At 39.4% G+C, this 23597-nt stretch overlaps 1 protein-coding gene across 1 annotated transcript in view; it reads left to right on the top strand.

Annotated features, from left to right (window-relative positions):
- LOC126272470 (mitotic checkpoint serine/threonine-protein kinase BUB1-like) overlaps positions 1-23597 on the top strand; it is a 213779-nt gene that overhangs the window by 112179 nt on the left and 78003 nt on the right. The window contains exons 8-11 of the mRNA XM_049975348.1: positions 4917-4977; positions 5126-5663; positions 5735-5843; positions 17781-18046. Of these exons, the coding sequence (XP_049831305.1) occupies positions 4917-4977; positions 5126-5663; positions 5735-5843; positions 17781-18046 (974 nt within the window). The remainder of the gene's footprint in view (positions 1-4916; positions 4978-5125; positions 5664-5734; positions 5844-17780; positions 18047-23597) is intronic.

Below are 23597 nucleotides of genomic sequence, written 5' to 3'. Positions count from 1 at the left end.
CATTTTAAATTTTGCTGAGTTGAGGATGAGGGACACTGTCGTTACTTTTAAAGAGACAGTGAGGTTTCTGGGCCCCATATTTGAGTCTAAGCTTATGTGGTTACCACATCTTAAGGACCTGAAAAATGGGTCACTTAAGGCTTTAAGTATTTTTAAATGTCTTAGCAACAGTACATGGGGAGCAGACGGGACTTGTCTGGTCTGTTTTTACAGGGCATTTGTGTGATCTCGGATCGATTATGGGTGCATGGTGTATATGTCTGTGAGACTCTCTTATTTAAATATGTTGGATACAGTGCACCAGGAAGGGATTCGGTGGCCACTGGGGCAATTCAAACAAGCCTCTGTGCAGAGGCGGGTGAACCACCACTTCACGTCAGGCCTACTTACAGTGCGTCTGGCGTATAAAACACTGTCCACACCATAAACACTCGCCTACCATACCATTTCTCAGCCTCCACTGGAAAAGCTTTTTCGTAACCAGCAACAGACAATGAGGCCCTATTGGATTCTTGCACAGTATTGTCTTCTAGAGATGAGTGTGGCTGGTCTTCATGTTTTACATCGCAGTGAGAACAAGATTTCCACTTTGGCCTCTCCAGAGCTCAGACTTGTTTTAGACTTGGTGAATTTCAAGAAAGATCACACGTCAGATTTCAATCTCTGTTTTTTCAAACAGTGATAAATCCAGGATGGAATGTAACAATACCAAAGAAGGAAAGTTGCTACTCACCATATAGCGGAGATGCTGAGTCGTGATAGGCGCAGCAAAAAGATTCATACAATTATAGCTTTCGGTCATTAAGGCCTTTGTCAGCAACACACACACACACACACACACACACACACACACACACCCCCGCACTCACACAAACCCAACTTGCACACACGTCTGCAGTCTCAGAGAACTGAAACCACTCCGCAAGCAGCAGCACCAGTGCATGATGAGAGTGACGACTGGGTGGGGGTAAAGAGGAGGCTGAAGCAGGGAGGAAGAGGGATAGTATGATGGGAGAAGTGGACAGTGAAGTGTTGCAGTTTAGACGGAGGGCAGGAGAGAAGGTGCGGAGGGGGTAAATAGCGGAAAATAGAGAAATTAAAAGATTGGGTATGGCGTTGAAATTATGGCTGTGTAGTGCTGGAGTGGGAACAGGGAGGGGGCTGGAAGGATGAGGACAGTGACTAGCGAAGTAGTAAGATGTAACGGGAATGTAGGATGTATTGCAAGGAAAGTTCCCACCTGCGCAGTTCAAAAAAGCTTGTGTTGGTGGGAAGGATACATATGGCACAGGCTGTGAAGCTGTCATTGAGATGAGGGATATCATGTTTGGCTGCGTGATCAGCAACAGGGTGGTCCACTTGTTTCTTGGCCACAGTTTGTTGGTGGCCATTCATGTGGACAGACAGCTTGTTGGTTGTCATGCCTACATTGAATGAAGCACAGTAGTTGCAGCTTAGCTTGTAAATCACATGACTGTTTTCATAGGTAGCCCTGCCTTTGATGGGATAGGTGATGTTAGTGACCGGACTGGAGTAGGTGGTGGTAGGAGGATGTATGGGACATGTCTTGCATGTAGGTCTATTACAGGGGAATTAGCCATGAGGTAAGGGATTTGGAGCAGGTGTTGTGTAAGGATGGACGAGTATATTGTGTAGGTTCAGTGACGGTGGAATACCATGGCAGGGGGGGGTGAGAAGGATAGTGGACAGGACATTTCTCATTTCAGGGCACAATGAGAGGTAATAGGAATCCTGGTGGAGAATGTATTTCAGTTGCTTCAGTTCCGGATGGTACTGAGTTTTGAGGGGAATGCCCCTCTGTTGCCAGACTGTGGACTTTGGGAGGTGGTGGAAGACTGGAAAGATAAGGCATGGGAGATTTGTTTTTGTACAAGGATGGGAGGATAATTACAGTCAATGAAGATTTCAGTGAGACCCTCGGTATATTTTGAGAGGGACTGCTCGTCATTGCAGATGCAACGACCACTGGTGGCTAGGCTATGCCTGCAATACATCCTACGTTCCCGTAACCCTCCTGGCCTCAACCTTCGCTAGTCACTGTCCTCACCCATCTAGGCCCCTCCCTGTTTCCATTCCAGCACTACACAGCCATCATTTCACCACCATACCCAGTCTTTTAATTTCCTTTTATTTCTATCTTTTCCACTACTTACCCCCTCCACACCTTCTCTCCTGCCCTCCATCTCAACTGCAACACTTCACTGTCCACCACTCCCACCATACTATTCCTCCTCCTCCTCCTCCCCCCCCCTCCTCCCCACCCCAGCCTCCACCTTAACCCCTTCCAGTCACCACTCCCATCATGCACTGGTGCTGCTGCATGCAGGGTGGTTTCAGTTCTCTGAGACTGCAGACTTGTGTGCAAGCTGCATTTGTGTGTGTGTGTGTGTGTGTGTGTGTGTGTGTGTGTGTGTGTGTGTGTGTGTACAGCTGACAAAGGCCTTACTGGCCGAAAGCTATAATTCTGTGAATCTTTTTGTTGTGCCTATCGCGACTCGTCATCTCCGCTATAAGGTGAGTAGCAACTTTCCTTCTCTGGTATTGTTACAATCTCTGTTTTTTTAACAATTTAGATATGTGTTATGGTTTCACAGTAATGTATACTGATGACTCCAAACAAGGGGATTCCCTTGGCTGCTCGGTCTTTTTTCCCCAGCCATGTCACCAGGATTCGCCTTCCTGATGACTATACTGTTTCCTCAGCGGACCTCCACGTGACCCTGAAGGCACTGGAGCAGATGCGTCATATTCAGGGCAAACAGTTTCTCAAATGCTCCAATTCCCTTAGTGCCTTACAACTGTTACAGTACCTGCACCCAGCTGAGTAGTTGGTCTGGCTGATATACAACCAACTGTACTTGGTCCAACGGCAGAGTAAGCAGGTGTCATTCTGCTGGATGTAGGGATATGGGTAAATGAGCAGGCCGATCGGGCTGCCAAGGAGGCCTGCAGAGGACAGGATGTGGCACAGTTTCCTATTCCCTTGCAGGCTATTGTTTCTGCACTAGACAAGAAGTGCATGCAGTTTTGAGATGAGGAATGGCTGGCGGTGACGGCCAATAAGCTGCTGTTGATGAAGTCAACAACCTGGCCATGACATTCCTCCTGCCAGTTTCTCAGGCGGGATGTCAATAATGCATCCACACATTCGTCACTGTTACTGCTTGACTGTTGTACAAAAAATGAAATCACTGTGTTGCCTGACCCTCTGTACTCTCGTGCCGACCTCTTTTTTTTAATTTCTGGTGTTGAAAACTTATTGAAAGGATGAAGATTTGCAGCAATATATGAGATAAAAGAAAATTTGCAGACGGCGCTTTGTGCGATCCAGCAAGAGGTGTACCAGGACTGATTCCACAAGTGGAAACAGTGTTAGCAGCAGTGAATCAGTAGGCTATTTTCCTGTGTTAAAAATATGGTTCATGTTGTTGTTATTCTGATTGATTGTTACTCACTCAAAATTAAGGAATTTCAGAATTTCTGCTAATGGGTTCTTATTTTATAACTAGATTGTCGGCTATTAGTTATGAGATATGACAACAAAAATTCTTGGTAAAACTTTGTGCTGATTTCTTATGTGTGTAGAAGACACTCAACAGAGAGAGTGTATCTGTAGGCGTCCTGTGGCGCAATGAGTAGTGCATGCATGGAACTGTAGTGCAAGAGATCACATGTTCAAATCCTGGAAAATAGCATTAGCAGGAACTGATTGTAGCAGTTGCTTCATTTGTGGGGTTATTATATATAGCTTCACATTAGTCCTCTCAACAGATACCCCTCTGTTGTGGTTGTACCTATGATACGCCCATCTGTATCAGTGAGGCATGCAAGCCATCCCACAAACGGCAAGGTCCATGGTTCATGGGCCATCCTATTCCACTTTTCTCCAATATTGGGTTGTTATTTTTCATTGTTTCAGGTAACTCGACATTTCTTTTGTACACAAACCTTTTGTTTAATGTAGAAACTCATAAATTATCTCTTGGGGGCTTTGTGGTTTGGCAACCCTATTTTATAAGTGTCCAGACATACATTACAATATAGCCTCCTAATCCCTCATAAGTTGGGTTTCATGTTTTGCTAAGCCAAATATGTCATTTAAGACATGAAATAATTCAAGATCCTCTGTCTCATATATTTCTTTGATTTCTGTAATATTCTGGCGTAGTGTAGGCACTTGGTAACAAAAAAACTTTCTTTTAGGTTTAACACATTAAATATTTACAAAAGTATTTTAATACTACAAAAAATTAACATGTTTTCTTACTTTTAGCTGTAGACCTAATAAAGCTACTACCACACCACTATATTCAACAGTTCCTAGATGCAATGTAGAAAGTTGGGTAGTTAATGACCTAGCTACTCTATTTTTAGCTTGTGGCACATTTTACAGTTCTTTGAATTTTCTTGGTTGTCATGTAAAAATTCTAGAAATAATCTTCTTCCTGGTTCACATTCTTTATTGGATATACGACACGTGCATAAAGGTAGTTTGCATGTATATAAACTGTTATAACATAGCAGAGTACAGATGTCCGCTGTGCCAAAAAAAGAAGGTTACAAAGTAAACAGATACAGGTTTACATCCTGACTATCACTGAAAATTGTGTCAGTTTCGGAAAAGTATAGCTTGAAAGATCTGTTGATTAAATCCCGCTTAACATTACTTTCCCCTTCTGCAATACTGTACATGTGCAAGAAATACTGATTTGTAATGTGCATTCACAAGTGCATAACAACACTCCTATATTCAAACAAATGCTTTAATTAATGCTGCTTTACATAAATTAACAATAAGTGCAAAATAGCATTGACTTCATTAAATGTTGTTTGCACATATGAAAAAAAAAAATTCATGTAAATACTGTTTATCTGAATGAAAATTCCCATTTCAGAAAATCATTCGCATCCTGTAATAGAAATCTGCAACCAGATCCATGCCTACGAGACCCAGAGGTAGAGTATTTTTTTGTTGCTTCTGATACTTATTAACAAATGTAGGTGTGTGTGTGTGTGTGTGTGTGTGTGTGTGTGTGTGTGTGTGTGTGTGTGTGTGTGTCTGTGTGTCTGTTTGTTTTACCTCAGTTAATGTTTGCGCTCACAGGTTGCCCCTACAATCAGTGCCAGATAAGAAGTTAGAAGAGTTTCTAAGTTTGGGGCATAGAAAACTTCAAACTGTTAGCAAAAATGAAGAAAACTTTGCACCACGTAATGCCAGTAATGCCACAGGTGATGGTATATGGCCTACAAATTTCAAGTACAGAAATGTTGAAAAAGTTGAACAGCAGAATTCAGCTGTATCTCACCAGCATTCAGTCATCAACACTTCCACAAAATCAGGGATGAGCAACATGCCACCAACTGAAATCCTTACAGCGGTGCCGCGAATAAGTTTCAAGAAAACTAGTTCTGGAAATACTTACTGTAATCAGCACCATGAGAAAGAACATGCACTATCAGCAGGTGAAAGTAATATCATCTCCCAATTTACAACCAACGATTGTGAATTTCCTAGATCTAATCCTTTGCTCAGTGATGAAAAACCAGATTTGACAGATACAAAAGAGACAGCTTCATCTGCTTCTACAAATAATATAACTTTGAGAGCAAGAAACAATTTTAGGGCAGGTGAAAAGTACCAGGTAAGATGAGATTTCTGAATGTCCTGATACTCTCTGTTGTGCCGTAACTATTAATGTTGCTTTGTTATTAGGTGCATCCTTCTAATCATACCAACAGTGAAGGGTCTGGAACTGCAGTACAAATGTCCACTGTGCCACATAAAGCAGATATTGGCTGTGAGCTGGGACATTATGCCACAGGTACTACAAATATCTACTATACAGAAATGCATGCATGCTCACTCTCCTCTCCCAGACATCATCTGACCCATGCCACCATATCTCTATCGTCTTCTCCCATCCTGGTACCCTACAGGCTTTTATCCAGTCACATGTTGACCGACATTGTGTGTAAATAGAAGATAGCAAAATGAAAGACGAAGTCTTAAATTTCATGTTCAAAAATTCATTCACAGAAGAGGATTTTACAGACATACTATTGTATGACCATAGTGCAGGCTCTTGTATGGATGAAAAAATAGGTGCTCCTGGTGTTGAGAACCACAGAAAGAGTTGAAAACAAGTATATCACCAGGTCTGGTCTGAATCCCAGTTCAGTTTTATAGAAAGTACTCTGTTGCATCGGCCCGTTACTTAGCTTACATTTATCACAAATCTCTCGCCCAGCAGAAATTCCCACACAACTAGATAAAAGCCCAGGTGACTGCTGTGTGTAAGGAGGATAAAAAAACGGACCCACAAAATTACGGAACCATATTCTTAACATCAGTATGCTGCAGAACTCGTGAACGTATCCTAAGTTTGAATATAACAAATCCCATTGAGGCAGAAAAACCTCTATTCATAAATCAGCACAGATTTAGAAAGCATCACTCATGTGAGACTTAGCTTGCCTTTTTATCACACTATATCCTATGAAATATGGATGAAGGGTAACAGGCGGACTCCATATTCATGGATTTACAGAGAGCGTTCAACATGGTGTGCCAGTGTAGACTGCTAATGAAGGTCCAAGCATATGGAATAGGTTCCTAGATATGTGAGTGGCTCAAAGACTTCTTGTTGTCCTTGATGTGGAGTGTTCATTAGAGACAAGGGTATCATCAGGAGTGTCCTAGGAAGGTGTTATAATACTGATCTTGTTCTCTACATATATAAACGATCTGACAGATAGTGTGAGCAATCTGCAACTGTTTGCTGATATCATTGTAGTATATGAGAAAGTATCATGTTGAGTAACTGTAGAAGAATACATGATGACTTGGACATAATTTCTGTTTGATGTGATGAACGGCAACTTGCTCTAAATGTAGAAAAATATAGGTTAATGCAGATGAGTAGAACTTAGAATCTTGTAACGTTCAAATACATATCAGTGGTGTGCTGCTTGACAAAATCATGGTAATTAAATATCTAGACACATTGTTGCAAAAGAATATGAAATGGAATGACTACATACGGACAGAAGTAGAGAAGGGGAATGATCAACTTTGGTTTATTGGAAGAGTTTCAGGAGACTGGATGTAGAACACAGAAGTGTGACCCAGTCTTGGGTACTACTTGAGAATTTGGGATCCACATGAAGTTGAGTTAAAGGAAGACATTGAAGTAATTCAGATGGGTGATACTTGATTTATTACCAGTAGGTATATCAACACCTGAGTGTTAGGGAAATGCTTCATGAACTCAAATGGGAATCCCTAAAAGGTAGGTGACGTTCTTTTTGTGAAACATAGTATGGGATAGTACCCTTCACCATACGCTGTACAGTGCCTTGCTGAGTGTGTATGTAGATGTAGGTTTAAAGCTGGTTCTCAAAACTTTGCAGATAGTCTTACTTGGGGTATGTTTCGAGTGTCATCCAGTTCAGTTTCTTCAGTATCTCCATGACATTCTTCTTCCATGGGTCAAACAAATGTGGGACAGTTCATGTTGCCTTTTGCTGTATACATTCAGAATCCCCATTTAGTCCTGTTTGATGTGGGTCCCACATACATAAACAATATTCTAGGATGGATAGCATGAGAGTTTTCTCAGCAATCTCCTTTGCAAACTGATTGCATTTCCCTAGTATCCTACCAATGAACCGAAGCCTGCAACCTGCTTTACCTACGACCGAGCATAAGTGATCATTCCATTTCATATCCATGCAAATTGTTACACTTGGATATTTTTATCAGCTGACTGACTCCATTTGTGGTTCGTTGATATTATAATCATAGGATATTGTGTTTTTTGTTTTGTGAAGTGCACAATTTTACACTTACGGACGTTTAAAATGAGTTACAAATCTTGACACCACTTTGAAATCTTATCAAGGTCTTTCTCATAATTTGTGCAGCTTCTTCTCATACAGTATTTCATCACAAATAACTGCACCACCTATAAAACTCTCAGATTATTATTAATATTCCATGTGAGGTCACTAATGTACAGTCTGACATCAAGCGTTCCACCACATTTCCTTGGGGCTCCCATGGTGTCACTGCTGCATCTGTCAGTGACTCCCCATCCAAGAATATTTTCTACATTCTCCCAACTAATAAATTCTCAGCCTAGTCACAAATTTTGCTTGATATTCCATGCAGTCACACTTTTGATAATAAGTGTAGGTGTGGTATTGAGTCAAAAGCTTTTCTGAAATGAAATTGATTAACCACATAAGCTCAGTGTAGGTAAAGCAGGTGATGAACACAAGGGCCAGAGGCTGGAAACTCACACTCAAACTGCAAAACTGCCCACAAAGAACTTGTGTGTCCCTTCTTAGAACACTGCTCAGATGTATGGGACCCACACCAAATAGGACTAACAGGTGATATTGAGCATATATAAAGAAGGGCATCAAGATTGGTTGCAAGTTTGTTTGACTCGCAGAAGTGTCATGGAAATTTTGAAAAAGCTGAATTAGCAGACTCTTGAAGATAGATGAAGGTTGTCTCACAACAGGCTACTTATGAAATTTCAAAACCAAGTGTTAAATGAAGAATTTAGAGAAAATCTTCATTCTCCTACATATTGTTACCAAAGCGACCATGAAGATGAGATTATGCTAACTACAACATGCACGAAGGAATTGAAGTGATATTCTGCCCATGCTCCATTTGTGACTAGAATAGAAAGAAACTCTTGACTTGTGACATTGTGCTAACTTCTCAGTGCCTTGCAGAGTGTGTAATCAGATGTAGAGACAGTACTGAGAATACACTAGACATACCAATAGGTAGAGCAGATGTACTTTTTAATCATTCTCTGAATGCAAAATATGATTTATCCAGTTCTAGGTATTTCATATTTTAGAGAACTTCTTTTGCTCATAAAACTTTTGAAACAATGAAAAGAAACTTCCATACGCCAGTACCACACACATTTGCTCAAGGAATTTATGCACACTCAGTCCTATTTTGAAATAACAAGCAAATAATTCTGTGGAAATGATCCCATTTGAGCACCATGATTGATCATAACTACATACATAAATGATCTTGGAGGTCGTTCTAGTGCTTCTGGCTATTATATATTTTTGAAATTTGAAACAGTAGATTTGATTGAATGCTGCTCTCATATGCCATTCTTTGAAGTGTGACAAGGGAACAGTAATACTCATCATTTTGGAAGTGATCCTTGTCTAACCAACAAGTTAGCCTATGAAATGGATTTGTCACTCCAGGTGTCTTCCTCTGAAAAATAATTCAAAGACAAGCACATGAATAAGAAAAAATGTAGTTTTCTTGGCAAAGGTATTGACCAAAGAAAATGCCCTTATCCATAAATTCTTGCAGTCTGAGAATCTATACAACAGGATTTGTTAAAGAATAGGTATACGTAAAAGAAAATGGGCGGTCAACTATTAGATAAATGAAAATGTCTTTATCTGATCGTAATGACAGATAGCAATTGAATGCTTACTCTGGCATTTCTGACATGTCACTTCAATTAAGGTTTAGGTCTCCTACCTTAGGAAAATTTCCTTGCATTGTTCACTACTCAGTAGGTCAGAATAAAATAATGTTACACTCTGTCAGTGTCTATGTGATGAATGTGGTCAGCTGGAAGGAAGAGACTGGATCTGGCCTGTGGTCTATAATTTGATGAGCTGTATCAACTAAGACACTACAATTTATAGTAGGTGGCATATGAACACGTTTTACTGTAGTTTGTTACGTGCTTGAGAAATTTTATAAGCTATGGATAGAGTCACTTTATTTGCCAGTCCAGGCTACAAACAGCTCATCTCTAACACAAGAGATTGTGTGACTAACAGCCCTAGTAAATGACTTTTTATAGTTTGTGTCACCTTATCATCGTAAATACATCACTTGTTAATTACTAATGATCAAAATATTTTTACATGTATTCCCTGTGAATTAGAATATTGTTTTTGAATCTGGCCAAGAACTAAATTAAAGAAGATGCTTGACCTTCAGGATTAATATAATCTAATTTGTAATATTAAAAGAAATTAAACTTTTCATAATCTTCAGTAATTTACTGAATGCTGCAACTACAATAGTAAAAGATCTAATATTTTACAAGCAATACATGAGATCGTAAGATTGTAGCCTATTTCAAGAAAATTCTGTAAATTTATTGACAACTGCATAACAAGAAGTTTTGTGACAGTGAAAAGAAATATAAGTCTAGTTCTGAAGCTGAGAACTGCAGTCAGTACTAAAAGGCGTATTTAGTGGAATAGAGTTATCTCAGTGGTTTCCAGGCCACAAATACAAAGATCCTAGCTTCAATTCCCAGTCAATCCAATGATTTTCTTCTATCACTTACCACTTGTTTCATTTCTGGCAGTGATTTTGTAATGTGAAAAATATCAAAATGCGGGAAGACACTATCAATGCCTTCTCTGCGCAATAGCAGTGGAAATACTGTTGATGACAGTGCTGCTACAGCAAAATTACTACTTATTGCCTTATGAAATTCCTTCCCCAAATAAGATGAAGTAAATATTCCAGTATTCAAATCAAGAATGGCTGCCAACATGAGTAACTTAGAAGTAGATATCCTCAGAGTAGTGAGACAACTTAAATCACTTAATAAAAGAAATTCTTCTGGCCCAGATTGTATGGCAGTCAGGTTCCTTTCAGAGAATGCTGATGAGATAGCTCCATACATAACAATCATATACAACTGCTCGGTTGACAAAAGATCAATTCCCAAACACTGGAAAGTTGCACAGGTCACACCTATATTCAAGAAAGACGGTAGGAATAACCCACTAAACTACAGACCCATCTCATTAACACCGATATGCAGCAGAATTTTTTAACATATGTTGTGTTCAAGCCTCATGAATCACCTATTGGCAGTCAACACAGATTTGGAAAACATCATTCTTGTGAAACACAAGTAGCTGTTTGCTCACACAAAGTGTTGAGTGCTGTCAACAAAGGATTTCAAATTGATTCCATAGTTTCAGATTTTCAGAAGGATTTTGACTCTGATGTCACCAAGTGGCTTTTAATCAAAGTGCATGCTTATGTAATTTTGTCTCAGTTATGTGACTGGATTCATCTTTTCAAGCATTGTCTTAACAGTTGCAAAAAAAACTTGTACACCTTGTATGTAACACTCTGTTGACTGTGTGCCTTGAAACTATCATCGTAGCTTCAAACAAAACTAGCAACACTACCCAACGAAAACTGCTGCTCTCTGAACAAACATCAAACGTACACTTCCATGTGTCACACACTTGAATAAATGCTGGATAGAGGGTAGCAGCAAAGTTGCAAAGCTTTGCCAGTAGCAGCACTAATAAAGCACATTACTGACACATAAACTGTGTCAACAATAGTTTTACGTTAGACATCTGTTGCTTCTTAATATGCTACCTGGACTGTACCAAACAGCAGAAATGACACTGTGATAATGTGTGAGCTTACATGTCATGCAGCTGGCCGGACTAGAGAAAAGGCTCCTCATTGATGCTTAGAAACACAGGGAAGACAAGGTCTGGAAGGACTGACCGACCCCTACCCACTTTTCCTCTGCTCTCTAGTATAAGTGTGATCACTGATCATAATACACAGACAATATCTCTGTGAGGGAAAAAGTGGAGAAGAAAGCTTTTGGAGCTGTCAAAAGACATTGATGTGATGGCATTCCATGTAGTAATCGTGTTGTAAGTAGGTGTCCATAACCTGATGTGGCACAAGGTGGCATCATAATGATGTAGAGTAGCTGTTGTTGCCCATATGTCAGCCACAGTCGAGGAATGGCTGGGATGAGGCTAACAGTGTGAGGCTGTGGTAGCTCTTTACCAAGCTGTTGTTACAGTTTGTACAGTTGTTACTCTACAAGTTTGAGACTAGACTGTTTTATAATGAAAGTAAAGTCTTAATAAATTTCAGTTTAAAACAAGCAACTGAGCTGTAGTGATTTAAAATCTTCATCCCGAATTTTATTGTAACTTCAGGGGGGAAAAAAGACACTTTCAGAATGGACAGTAATATGTCGTTCTGTTAACAAAAATAACTAACAGTAAAAATTGCCTGCTATCTACAAGGGTAAACTGAATGAAGGAAGCATGGGACAAAATATAGTACTTTTCTTAGAAAAGTAATGATGGGAAATCTGCTTTATGTTGAAATTTGATATTGATGTAGTGAAGATATTTACAGCAGGAGTGGTGTCCCAGAATGAACATGATGGCTCTGTTGTTAGCAGTGAGGTTAAAGATATCAAACTGTTACTGATACTGATCTTTGCATAATATAATAGATTATATCAGACATGCTTGTCCTTTTATAACTTTTGAAAGAAAGTACTAGCAGTAGTGTGGGGTCTGGGATCAACTTGTTTTTGCCCTAGTCGATGTCGAGTATGGTTAGCTTTACAAGAAGACTGGCCACATGTCCACCATCTGTTTGAGGAGAAATAGAAGTTCTTTCAGTGCCAAGAAGCATTTGCATTCAAACTCATGGATCAGGAAAACACAGAGTGAAGCTAAAGATATTGTATCAGCAGCAATGAAATTATCAGCAGTGAAGATGGAGGTAAAACTACATACCATTAGAAACCAGTGGCTGCACAATCAAATTCTTACGGGATAGTAGTGCAACCTCCTCACTGTTAAACCTGGATGCTTACGAATTTCTGGAATCACTGGAGTAGTTCAATTTCAAATGAAACATTTAGCAGAGCCTGGATTGAGCTAAAGATAAAAATAATGGCAGTGGTCAACTACAGTGGAACTACAAAAAATCGTACATGAATGTCTGCTATATGGTGAGTAGCAATTTTCCTTCTCTGTTACATTCATGTTTGTCATCTCTCAAAAATACCTCTGGCATGAACTGGTTCAGTATCTTCATTCCAAATTTCTGTAAGAGTAGGTCACTGATTGCAAACTTGAGGGGTCAAAATAGCGTTAAAGAAGCTGAGAAGAAAATATACCAGGATCGTGAATCCCTTTTTCAGCCTGGTTGATGCTCCTGCAAAACCTACAAAGCAGTCTTGAAACTGAAGAGGGGATGCGATGCCAAAATTTTTCAACCCCAGGTCAGTACCATTTGATGTGATGATTGAGCCAGTCAGAGGGCTACACCAATGCACAATGAACTGATAATAATCTCTGGAGATTTAAAAGTGGCAGTAAATCCACTACTGGAAATTAAAGACTCCCCTTGTGTTAGCAAGACCGGACGCAGAACCTATTGGTGATAGATCGTCTGAACATGATGAGGTTGCTGCTGGAGATGCACATGCCCATCATGTCTTGCTGTAGGTACCTGAAATACACTGACCAGTGTCTTTCAGATGGTGGTGTCCCCTTTGCATGGTAGAAGCATTGCTCATGGATTCGATGGACTCTGAGAATGGATGAATGGCTGTAATGGTGTGGAAGTCCAACAGTAGTTGATGGTCGAATAATACCATGCACTTTTTTGAAGGGATGCCGAATTACTTTCCTTTGTGGTAGTTTACACAATCACTTTTCATTCATCTGCGCTGTATGCAGATTGCAATGGCCTTACACTCATGTATTGTGCCAAAACAATGACAGTTACATTTAACAAACTCCAAACAGTGCCACAATTTAACTGTTAACGCATATTCTATCGTTTGATCAGCAGGATCTGTGCCCAATACACAACAGCTCACCTCCACCACCCCCTTCCCAACTGCCACTTTGTTACCTTGATACAGGTGAGGAAAGTGCTTGAGTTTGGGGCCAATCAGAGCTCTCTGTTTTAATGCCTACATCATGGAGCCGTCAGGGATTTACCAATGGCCATCTTGTTATGTGGCTGATGTAATGCAACATCACCAGGGACGTTACACAGGATGCTCTCTGTCCCCCCAGTTTATCCCCCTGAAAAGGAAGCACTTACCTTACGTTATGGGATCAATAAATGTCACTAATGCTCATATCGAAGAAGGTTCACAATGTCACTAATGCTCATATGGAAGAAGGTTCACAGTGATCACACATCACAAGCCTCTGGTTTCAATATCTCATTCAAGCAAACAGATGCCAGTATTGACAGTTCAGAAATCACAAAGAAGGGCAATCACAATAAAGAGATACGACTTTGAAATCCGATACAGACCAACAGAAAAATATTTCAATATAGGTGCCTTATCAAGGCTGTCTACGTGAAAAATTGTATATGTCTTAAGAATCCTGCTTGCAACTTGAAGAATAAATTATAAACAGGTCCATTAATTTCAGTTTGATCACGGAAAAACTCAAGAAGCCATGAGCAAAGATGTAGCACTAAAAATGATTGTGCATTCTGTAAAAAAGAAAAAAAGAAGAAAGAGGGTGGCCAGGCTATTTGCCAAAAGACAATAAAGGTTTTGCAGCAATATTTTAACAAAAGGACTGCCATCAGAACCAGCCATGGCTGCTACTTCTTCAGACAGATTTCACAAGGATTATCATACTCAAAGTATGTCAAAAAGAAGTTTGAAGACACTTGATTATGTACACTGAGGTGTTATTAGAATGAAACAAATGGCAAGAAGATACTGTTGGTGGCCAAAAGTGGACAAAGAAATTGAAGAAATGGTTTCACGGTGTGAACTTTGTCATGTGGCAAACCCAGATCAAAAAAGCAAAAATCAAACCGGCCCTAAGTAACAGAACCATGGGAAAGAATTCATTTTATTTATGCTTAACCATTCTGGAAAGCATCATGGCTCCTTCATATTCCCATACATATTTGACATGACGTCAGCAACTACAGAAGCCACAATGAAGGCATTCAAGCAAAATTTGCTATAGAAGGATTCCACAAGGTCGTAGGTTCTAGTATTTATTTGTTATGGTATGCATCAATGACAACAAGAAAAGAATTTTATGTTGTTAGCCAAAATCTCTCTCTCTCTCTCTCTCTCTCTCTCTCTCTGTCTGTGTGTGTGTGTGTGTGTGTGTGTGTGTGTGTGTGTGTGTGCATTGAGTTGAATCCAACTCTCCATGACCCCATATGCTAAAGCACATCACTGTCTACTGGAGATTTTCCTGGTTGGAATCCATAATTTCTTTGATGCCATCCGACTCATCCTATGCTTTAGTCTTGCCCTTTCGCCTCAGATCTTCACTAGCATTAAGCTCTTTTCCAGCAAATCATGTCTTTTCATGATGTGCCCAATGGTCGGACCTTTCAAGCAGCAATCTAGTTTTATTTCCAGTAACACCGACCTCTTCATTCTTCTTGTGGTCCATAGAACCCTTAAGGAGTTTTGCACAGCACCAGTATTCAAGAGTCTATTCTATAACATTCATCCTTTCTTATATTACAGGTCTCACATCTATGCATCACAACTGGAAAGCCCTTACTTTACAGATCTTTTTTGTTACTGTTACGACTCTACTCCTTAAAACATTATCGAGGTTGGAAATTGCCTTTCTACCCACTAACAAGAAACTTGATTTCTTGGCTGCAGTTGCCATCATCAGAAATCAGTGAGCTGAGCTAATTGAACATAGAGACTACCTCCATCATTTTTCTTGCCATACAAGTCATAAAGTGACATTAGTTCAGCCTTTGCACCTTTTTCTTTCCTGTTCAGTAAGAGGATCTTTAACTCTTCGTCACTTTCTGCCATCAGGATGGTATCCTCTGCATATCTGAAATTATTTATGTTTATCCCAACTAGATTCATTCCAATTTCTTCTTCATCTAATGCAACATTCCTCATAATACCGTCTTAATATGGGTTGAATAAATAAAGTGATAACATGCAGCCTTGTCATACTCCTTTCTGAATCTTGCTCCGTGTAAGGTTCTCATTGTAGCTATCTCATCAGAGCATAAATTTTGTATGGTGTGAATCAGTGATCTGGTACTTTCATTTTTGAGTAAGGTACTTCTCATAATTTATTGTGGTCTGTTCAGTTAAAGGCTTTAGCACAACCAGTAATGCAGAGATAAACATCTTTCTTGAATTCTCTTGCCTTCTTCAAAATCTTTTGGGTGTTGATCTCTTGGTACCACTTTTGCTACGAAATCCAACTAGTTTTTCAGGTAGTTCTCAGTCTGTTTATTGGTGAAGACTATTTTGTAAGATTTTAACCTTGACTTTCCTAGCATGTAAGATAAGTGCAATTGTTCTGTAATTTGAACACACTTTAGAAATTCCCTTCATTGGAATTACGAGGAAAACTGGTCTTTTCCTGTCTTCTTTTTGCCTCTTTGGCTTCTCTGTAGTTGCTGTCATGTTGCGTGCAACATGTTCACCTCATTCTCTCCAGTGATTTTGAACAGTTCAGCTGGAATTCCATCACATCCACTAGCCTTGTTTACAGCAGACAAATATACGAGGGTTGGAACTTAAATAGTGGCAACTATTTATTCACAGCTGGAACAAAAGAGTTACATGTTTACACCTGTTACTGTCCTTCAAAGGAGTCCCCAGTGTTGTGTAGAACCCATTGCCATTGAGGTGGAAGGCATAGTATACAGTTAGCAGAGCCTGTTCTGTTTATGGTACAAATGGAGCGATCTACTGCCTGTTGAATCTCTGGAACAATTCTGAAGTGAATGCCACAAAGTGATTGCTTCATCTTCGGAATCAAATCAAAGTCACAAGGACTTAAGTCCGGGGAGTATGGTGGATGGTACAGTACTTCCAGTCCCATCGACCAAACAGAGCAGCCACAGCTTGCGCTGTATGCGACCAGGCATTGTCATGATGGGTGGGTTACGCAGCCTGCGACCAGCTGGAAAGACGCAAATAACTGGCAGAAACCCGATTAACCAACATGACAACGCCTCGCCGGGAAAGCCTGAAGAATAACTTTGTGGCTGTCAGCCAAAGATCAAATTGTCACTGGTCCTTCCATCAAAAGAGGGACATAGCCAAAGAAGAGTTCGAAGTTCCAAATTGGTAGTCAAGTGTATGCCAAAAATTCGTCACTTTTCAAGCAGATCACCGTAGAGCATTGCAGTGTAATCAAAGAGCTGGGAAATATGCTGTGCATCATGTAATATCTACTGGATTGGCCGAAAGGCATCAAAACCTACTCAAAAAATGTAGTATCTTGAAGAATAGTAGGCAACAGAGAAATGAAGACAAATGCCATTTAATTTGACTGCCTTATGAACCAGCAGTTGAACAGGATGAAAGCCATCTCCAGGATACTTCACGCACTGAACCAGATTATACGTAGATTGAAAGGACATATGCTGAACTCAGGAGATCAGCAAGGATTCATCAACCTTTGGTGCACTGCAAGTACATGTTTAATACATTAGAGTAACAGGAAAGGCTTTTTGTTGTTCTTTTATTTTCCTAACATCTTGTAATGCTTCAATGTTCAGTTTACAAACTTACTGTGTGAACAAGTAGCAGCAGGTAAAGAACCACATCATTTTGTGAGAAAAATATTTACTAGAGTGAAGTGTGCTGTAGTCCAATCAGGAGTCAATCCTGTGACCTTCCAGTTTACAGGCACACAGTTTACCATTAGACCATCTACCAAATATCGTTGGCATAAATTTCAATTGGCGTGTGTGTAGTCATTGTACTTGGTTTGATATGTTTTTAATACATTTGTTGTTCCGTTGTATAGGGGTGTAGTGCTTTATATTAAATGATTGTTCCTTTCTTTTGCTGTAATAGGCATGGGCGACATCTGTTTACCACAGTTTTACATGTCAATTGACTTTATGAAATCTTTGCAAAAAGCCTTACATACTGAATTTGTTGCTGCACTTTTAGAGCCTGAGGACTTGAAAGAAAAATTGGAAGACAATAATCACTTTAAGTACGAAATACCATTTGTTCCATCTCCGGGGATGACCTGCGAGGAAATAGAACAGTTGAAAGGAACTGAAAATAAGGAAAATGAAGGTGGAATGGTGGAAAGTCTGAACAAATGTGAAATGCTTCCTCCAGCTGAGCCTGAAGTACAGGATCATCTAACGCAGAGAATATGTTCACGAGCCCACGGTGCTGGCTTTGGTGGTGTGGATACCATGTATGTTGTAAGTATTTTAAATCAGTGGTGATTGTTCAATTAGAAAAGTAGTGCTTTCATTACACGTGAGTGGTTACTCTGAAATTAATGAAATGCCTTTCTAGTTGCTAATTGGAACTTTATTTACTATGTCGATAACTGGTTACAGCATTTAAATGAGGCAATTTTCAAATGGACCTGAAAACTGTGCTTTAGAGAAGCAACATCAAAATCTGGTCATTGACTTGTTAAAGTTCTTATTGGCAACTGGAACTGCATTTCATTAACTGAATATATAGTTGCAGAATCAGCACTTTCTGAGCAAGAAGAAACTAATAATATTGTGGAATTGTTACACCATTTTACTAGCAGGTGATGCAGCATTCACGATTTACATCTGTGCTTGTGTACAACTCCAGAGAAGTTTAATGTTTCCATCTTGTAGTACTTGAAATTCGACAGAAGGTGTTGCTGAGCTTTTAGATAAATGTTCTTCTTTGGAGCTAACTAATCTCTCTCTCTCTCTCTCTCTCTCTCTCTCTCTCTCTCTCTCTCTCTCTCTCTCTCTCTCTCCCTCTCCCTCTCTCTCCCCTCCACCCCCCCCCCCACCCTACCCCACCACACACACACACACACACACACACACACACACACACACACACACACACACACACACACACACACTTACGTACGTGTGTGTGTTTATTGTTATTGAAGGAGGATATAATCCAGAAGTTCTCCAACATCCTAGTTTTATGTGCCTGTTATGTGCCCAACAGCTGTGCTGTTTGGTAAGTGGTTACCTCCTTCAGTTATTTGTATTTCACCAAAGACCTAACCACTATCATACAAACACTGACATATATGTGTATGTATTGCAAACCACTGTGCATTATTTGACAGAGGGTAACTTCATACCATTGTTAATTAAGATTCTTAATCATTGTGACAGTCTAGAAATTTACTTATTTTTAAAGCCACCTCACTTTTAATTCAAATAAAAACAGCGCTTACCAATAATAATAATAATAATATGTGTTTGATACTTGTGCTCTTATAAATTGCTTATATACATTTAGAACATTAGCATATATGTTTCACTTTCTCAGATCACACCTAGAGTTAACTATGTTTTTGATGAGTACTTGTCGTGGAGCACTATGTACTTGGTTACAACAATTACAGATTCTTCAAGTCAGTCAGAGAGTTGGTAAAATATTCTTTGATACTTTAACATTGTAGCTCAGTATGAAACACAGGTTTTGAAATACAGAAAGGCAGTATATTTTGTTCAGTGGTGTCTCCTGTCAGCAAATTCTTCTTTGTGTAAAGAGCAAACTGTTTTCAGAATACTTTATCTCTCCCCACAGAACAAAATGCAGTTGAAACTTTGAATAAGTTTGCTGATTTTGCAATAAATATTTTGGACACTGATCTATAATTTTTTTCATCTGTTATCATGCGGGGTTCAGCTATGAGAACAGCCAAGGAGAGATGTAAGGAACATTAGCGGCATCCCAGCCTAAAATAATAAAGCTAACCAGCTGTTGCTAACATCTGCCGTGAATATAATCATGAAATGGAATACGATGAGACAAGGATTATGGTTCAAACACCAAGTTTCTGGGATGTCAATTTCAGTCATGCTTGGGGTCCAGCATTTAATTTATAAAAATATCACTGGCCATCAGATCCACCAGAGATGGTAAACACTGAGAATTTTTGTATTTCATGGAATATGAGTGCGAGTTCTGAAAAACAAAAGAGCATCAAAGGGTGTAGTGGACATCAGAAATAAAACTCGGCTATAAATAGCTATGAGAGGCTGACAATTGTTCACACTCAGATTCAAGTCCAGGCAGCAAGTACACATAACCGTAAAACTCGCAGCAGCTGAAGAAGACAGCTGGATCACTCATTAAAATATTGTGCATAACATGGAAACAACTAGTCATAACATCTGAAAGCACACTATTAACCTCATTATAACTGAAAGTGATCTTTACTGTTTTCTAATCATTTTGAAAATTAACTGCAATAGATATTCTTGATAAATATAAGTTAAGAAGATGTCAGTTGTGTTGTGTAGTTGATATAGAATCTAATGGGTATTTTGTAGAGGCATTATACTTACTCATTTTAGACTGAGAATTGTTTAGATGTCTTGAAATTCCTTCCTTTATGCTCCTTCATGATTTACTTCAACTGTTTTCCATGTGCGCATCTCTGTTTTAGTATTTCTAACATTTATGTCATTACTTGTAAGAGTAGTGTATTACTGATTTCTAACAAGGAAATGTTAGTATTTTAATACACCTTATCAAACATTTTCTGCGTATTAAAATTTTCATCCATATTATGCTTTTGAAAATGTAGACTGGAATACTCTCTTTCAAATTCTGAAGGTGGCAAGGGTGAAATACATGGAGTGAAAGGCTATTTACAATTTGTACAGAAACCAGATAGCAGTTATGAATTGAGGGGCATGAAAAAGCAGCAGTGGTTGGGAAGGGAGTGAGACAGGGGTGTAGCTTATCCCTGATGTTATTCAATCTGTATACTGAGCAAGCAGTAAAGGAAACGAAAGAAAAATTTGGAGTATGAATTAAAATCCATGGAGAAGAAATAAAAACTTTGAGGTTCGCTGATGACATTGTAGTTCTGTCAGAGACAGCAAATGACTTGGAAGAGCAGTTGAACGGAATGGATAGTGTCTTGAAAGGAGGATATAAGATGAACAGCAACAAAAGCAAAATGAAGATAATGGAATGTAGTCGATTTAAATCATGTGACGTTGAGGGAATTAAATTAGGAAATGAGACACTTAAAGTAGTAGATGAGTTTTGCTATTTGAGGAGCAAAATAACTGATGAAGGTCGAAGTAGAGAGTATATAAAATGTAGACTGTCAACGACAAGGAAAGCGTTTCTGAAGACGAGAAATTTGTTAACATCACGTGTAGATTTAAGTGTCAGGAAGTCGTTTCTGAAACTATATGTATGTAGTGTAGCCCTATATGGAAGTGAAACATGATAATAGAAGCTTTCAAAATGTGGTGCAACAGAAGAATGCTGAAGATTAGGTGGGTAGATCACGTAACTAATGAAGAGGTACTGAATAGAATTGGGGAGAAGAGAAATTTGTGGCACAACTTGACTAGGAGTTATTGGTCAATAGGACGTGTTCTGAGGCATCAAGGGATCACCAATTTAGTATTGGAGGGCAGCATGGAGGGTAAAAATCGTAGAGGGAGACCAAGAAATGAATACACTAAGCAGATTCAGAAGGGTGTAGGTTGCAGTAGGTACTGGGAGATGAAGCAGCTTGCACAGGATAGATTAGCATGGAGAACTGCATCCAACCAGTCTCTGGACTGAAGACCTCAACAACAATGACAACAAGCAGTCACTTACTTGCAGCTGATTCTTGGGTGGTATGAATCCGCCACTCCCAACCCTCGCCCTCTCTCCCTTCCTCCCCCGCCCTCTCTCCCTTCCTCCCCTGCCCTCTCTCCCTTCCTCCCCCTCCCTCTCTCCCTCCCTCCGCCCTCCCCTTCCCCATCCACCTCTCCCTCCCCCCTCTCACCCCCTCCCTCCGCCCTCCTCCTCCCCCTCCCCATCCACCTCTCCCTCCCCCCCCTCTCTCACCCTCTCTCCCTCCCCCACCCTCACGCTCTCACTCTCTTTCTTTCCAGCCAAGGTTATTGCGAAAGTGTTAATTCGCTGGGCTGTATGGTTACCTATGTCCTTTGGGCAAGTTTAAGGGCGCCGTCATGCTTATCACTGTATCATCCAGTGCTCTAGATGTCTACTCTAGTTGCTTTTCTGTCTCGTGTGTGCTGTAGATATAATTATGTGTGCTCTTATTCAGAGTTCAGATACCTGTGTGTTAATGCACAATCAGTTGTCTCTCCCTATCTGCATAGAATAGAATGTTGTGGGAACAGCCATATTGTATGTTGAGAAGTTACATTTAAGCACTAATTTTCTTTCTCTGGACTACTATCTGTAGTATTATTTGCAGGAAATTTTGCACCACCGCAAAACTGCATGCGACACAGGATCTTTCCACTTATAAAAACACAAAAATGCTTGGCATGGAAAATACTGACAAGAAAAATGGTGAAAAAATTAAGGGGCCGCAGTGTGTTGAGCAGATTAAAACTTTGCAACTGTTTAGAAGTCTCATGTGCTACTGAGATCAGATGAGTTAGTGATTAAACAAGTGAAATTGTATAAACATTTCACTATTTGTCATGTGTTTTTAAAATGCTTGTGCATTTAGCAGGGTGAAAAAATATCAGTAGTAGTTTCATCTGTCACTGGTATAAGAAATATAGGTGCTGTGATGATTATAAACAGTCCAAGAATTGTTCAACAAAGCATAGACTTTTATTTCAACCATAACAGAAAATGCGCTTAGATACCAGATATAAATCCAGTTATGTGTTGTTCCGTGTTCAAGGCTTATCACACAGATATTAGTTGTTAAGATTTGGGGTCTGCAGAAGAAAAATGGAAATAAACTTATACTGTTACAAAACTCAATTAAAAATATACATGAAATAAGAAAGTTTTTAACTTCATCAGTTATGGGCCTGGATCACTAAGTGTGAAACACTTACAGTAGTTGTAAAAGTATTGGCACTCTTCAAATGTCTTACTTTCAAGCTTCTTTGACCAGTGGTCATAGGTGTTGGAGCAGCACCTTTTTTAGGATAGGTAGGACAGGATGAATTCAAGTTCTGAGAGAAGTAAAGATTGAAACAAACCTTCAGTTTGAGAAAGAAATCAAACAGCATAATCCTGGCACATTGGATCAGCGAACATAGCTTTTGGTTAAAAATTTACAGCAATCAGCAGAAATTTTATTTCCACCCGATTTCATCTTGGTAAATGCGAAATGCCAACTATCTGTAGTGCATAAAAATATTCGAGCGTTTAGAAGTAAAATTAATGAACGAATTATGTGCATTGATGAATTAAAGTCATCAAACCCAGTTGATATAATCTGCCACTCTGAACATCATGTGACTACTGGTATAGATGCGTTAAACCTTACAGAATTTAAGATAGCCTCGTACTTCTGTAGACAAAATATGGAGAAAGGAGGAGTTGCCACATTTGTTAAAAACAGTTTAAAGTTAAGAATAATGACATTAATAAATTTTTCTTAGAGCAGCACTTAGAAGCATGTGCAACAGAGATAGGATTTCATAATAGGTCCTTTATAATAGTGACCATATACGGAGCACCTTCAGGAAATTTCAACCTGTCTATAAATGGTCTTGAAAATTTATTATCTCATCTAAAATTAAAAAACAAAGAACTAGTGGTTGCTTGCGATTTTAATATAGATGTCCTGAAAAAACACTGCCAGTGAACAGTTAATGAAATCAGTTACATTGTCATTCAATTTAATTTGTACTGTAAATTTCCCAACTAGGGTATACAAATGTTCTAAGACTGCCATTGATAATATCTTTATAGACAATTCTAGGGAAGTAAGCCCCATTACAAAACCAGTAGTAAATGCGCTATCTAACCATGACATGCAACACCTAACATTAAATTTAGAAA

The sequence above is a fragment of the Schistocerca gregaria genome, chromosome 5, assembly GCF_023897955.1.
Source record: "Schistocerca gregaria isolate iqSchGreg1 chromosome 5, iqSchGreg1.2, whole genome shotgun sequence".
NCBI classification, from domain to species: Eukaryota; Metazoa; Arthropoda; class Insecta; order Orthoptera; family Acrididae; genus Schistocerca; species Schistocerca gregaria.
This window is presented reverse-complemented; position numbering and strand designations above follow the sequence as displayed.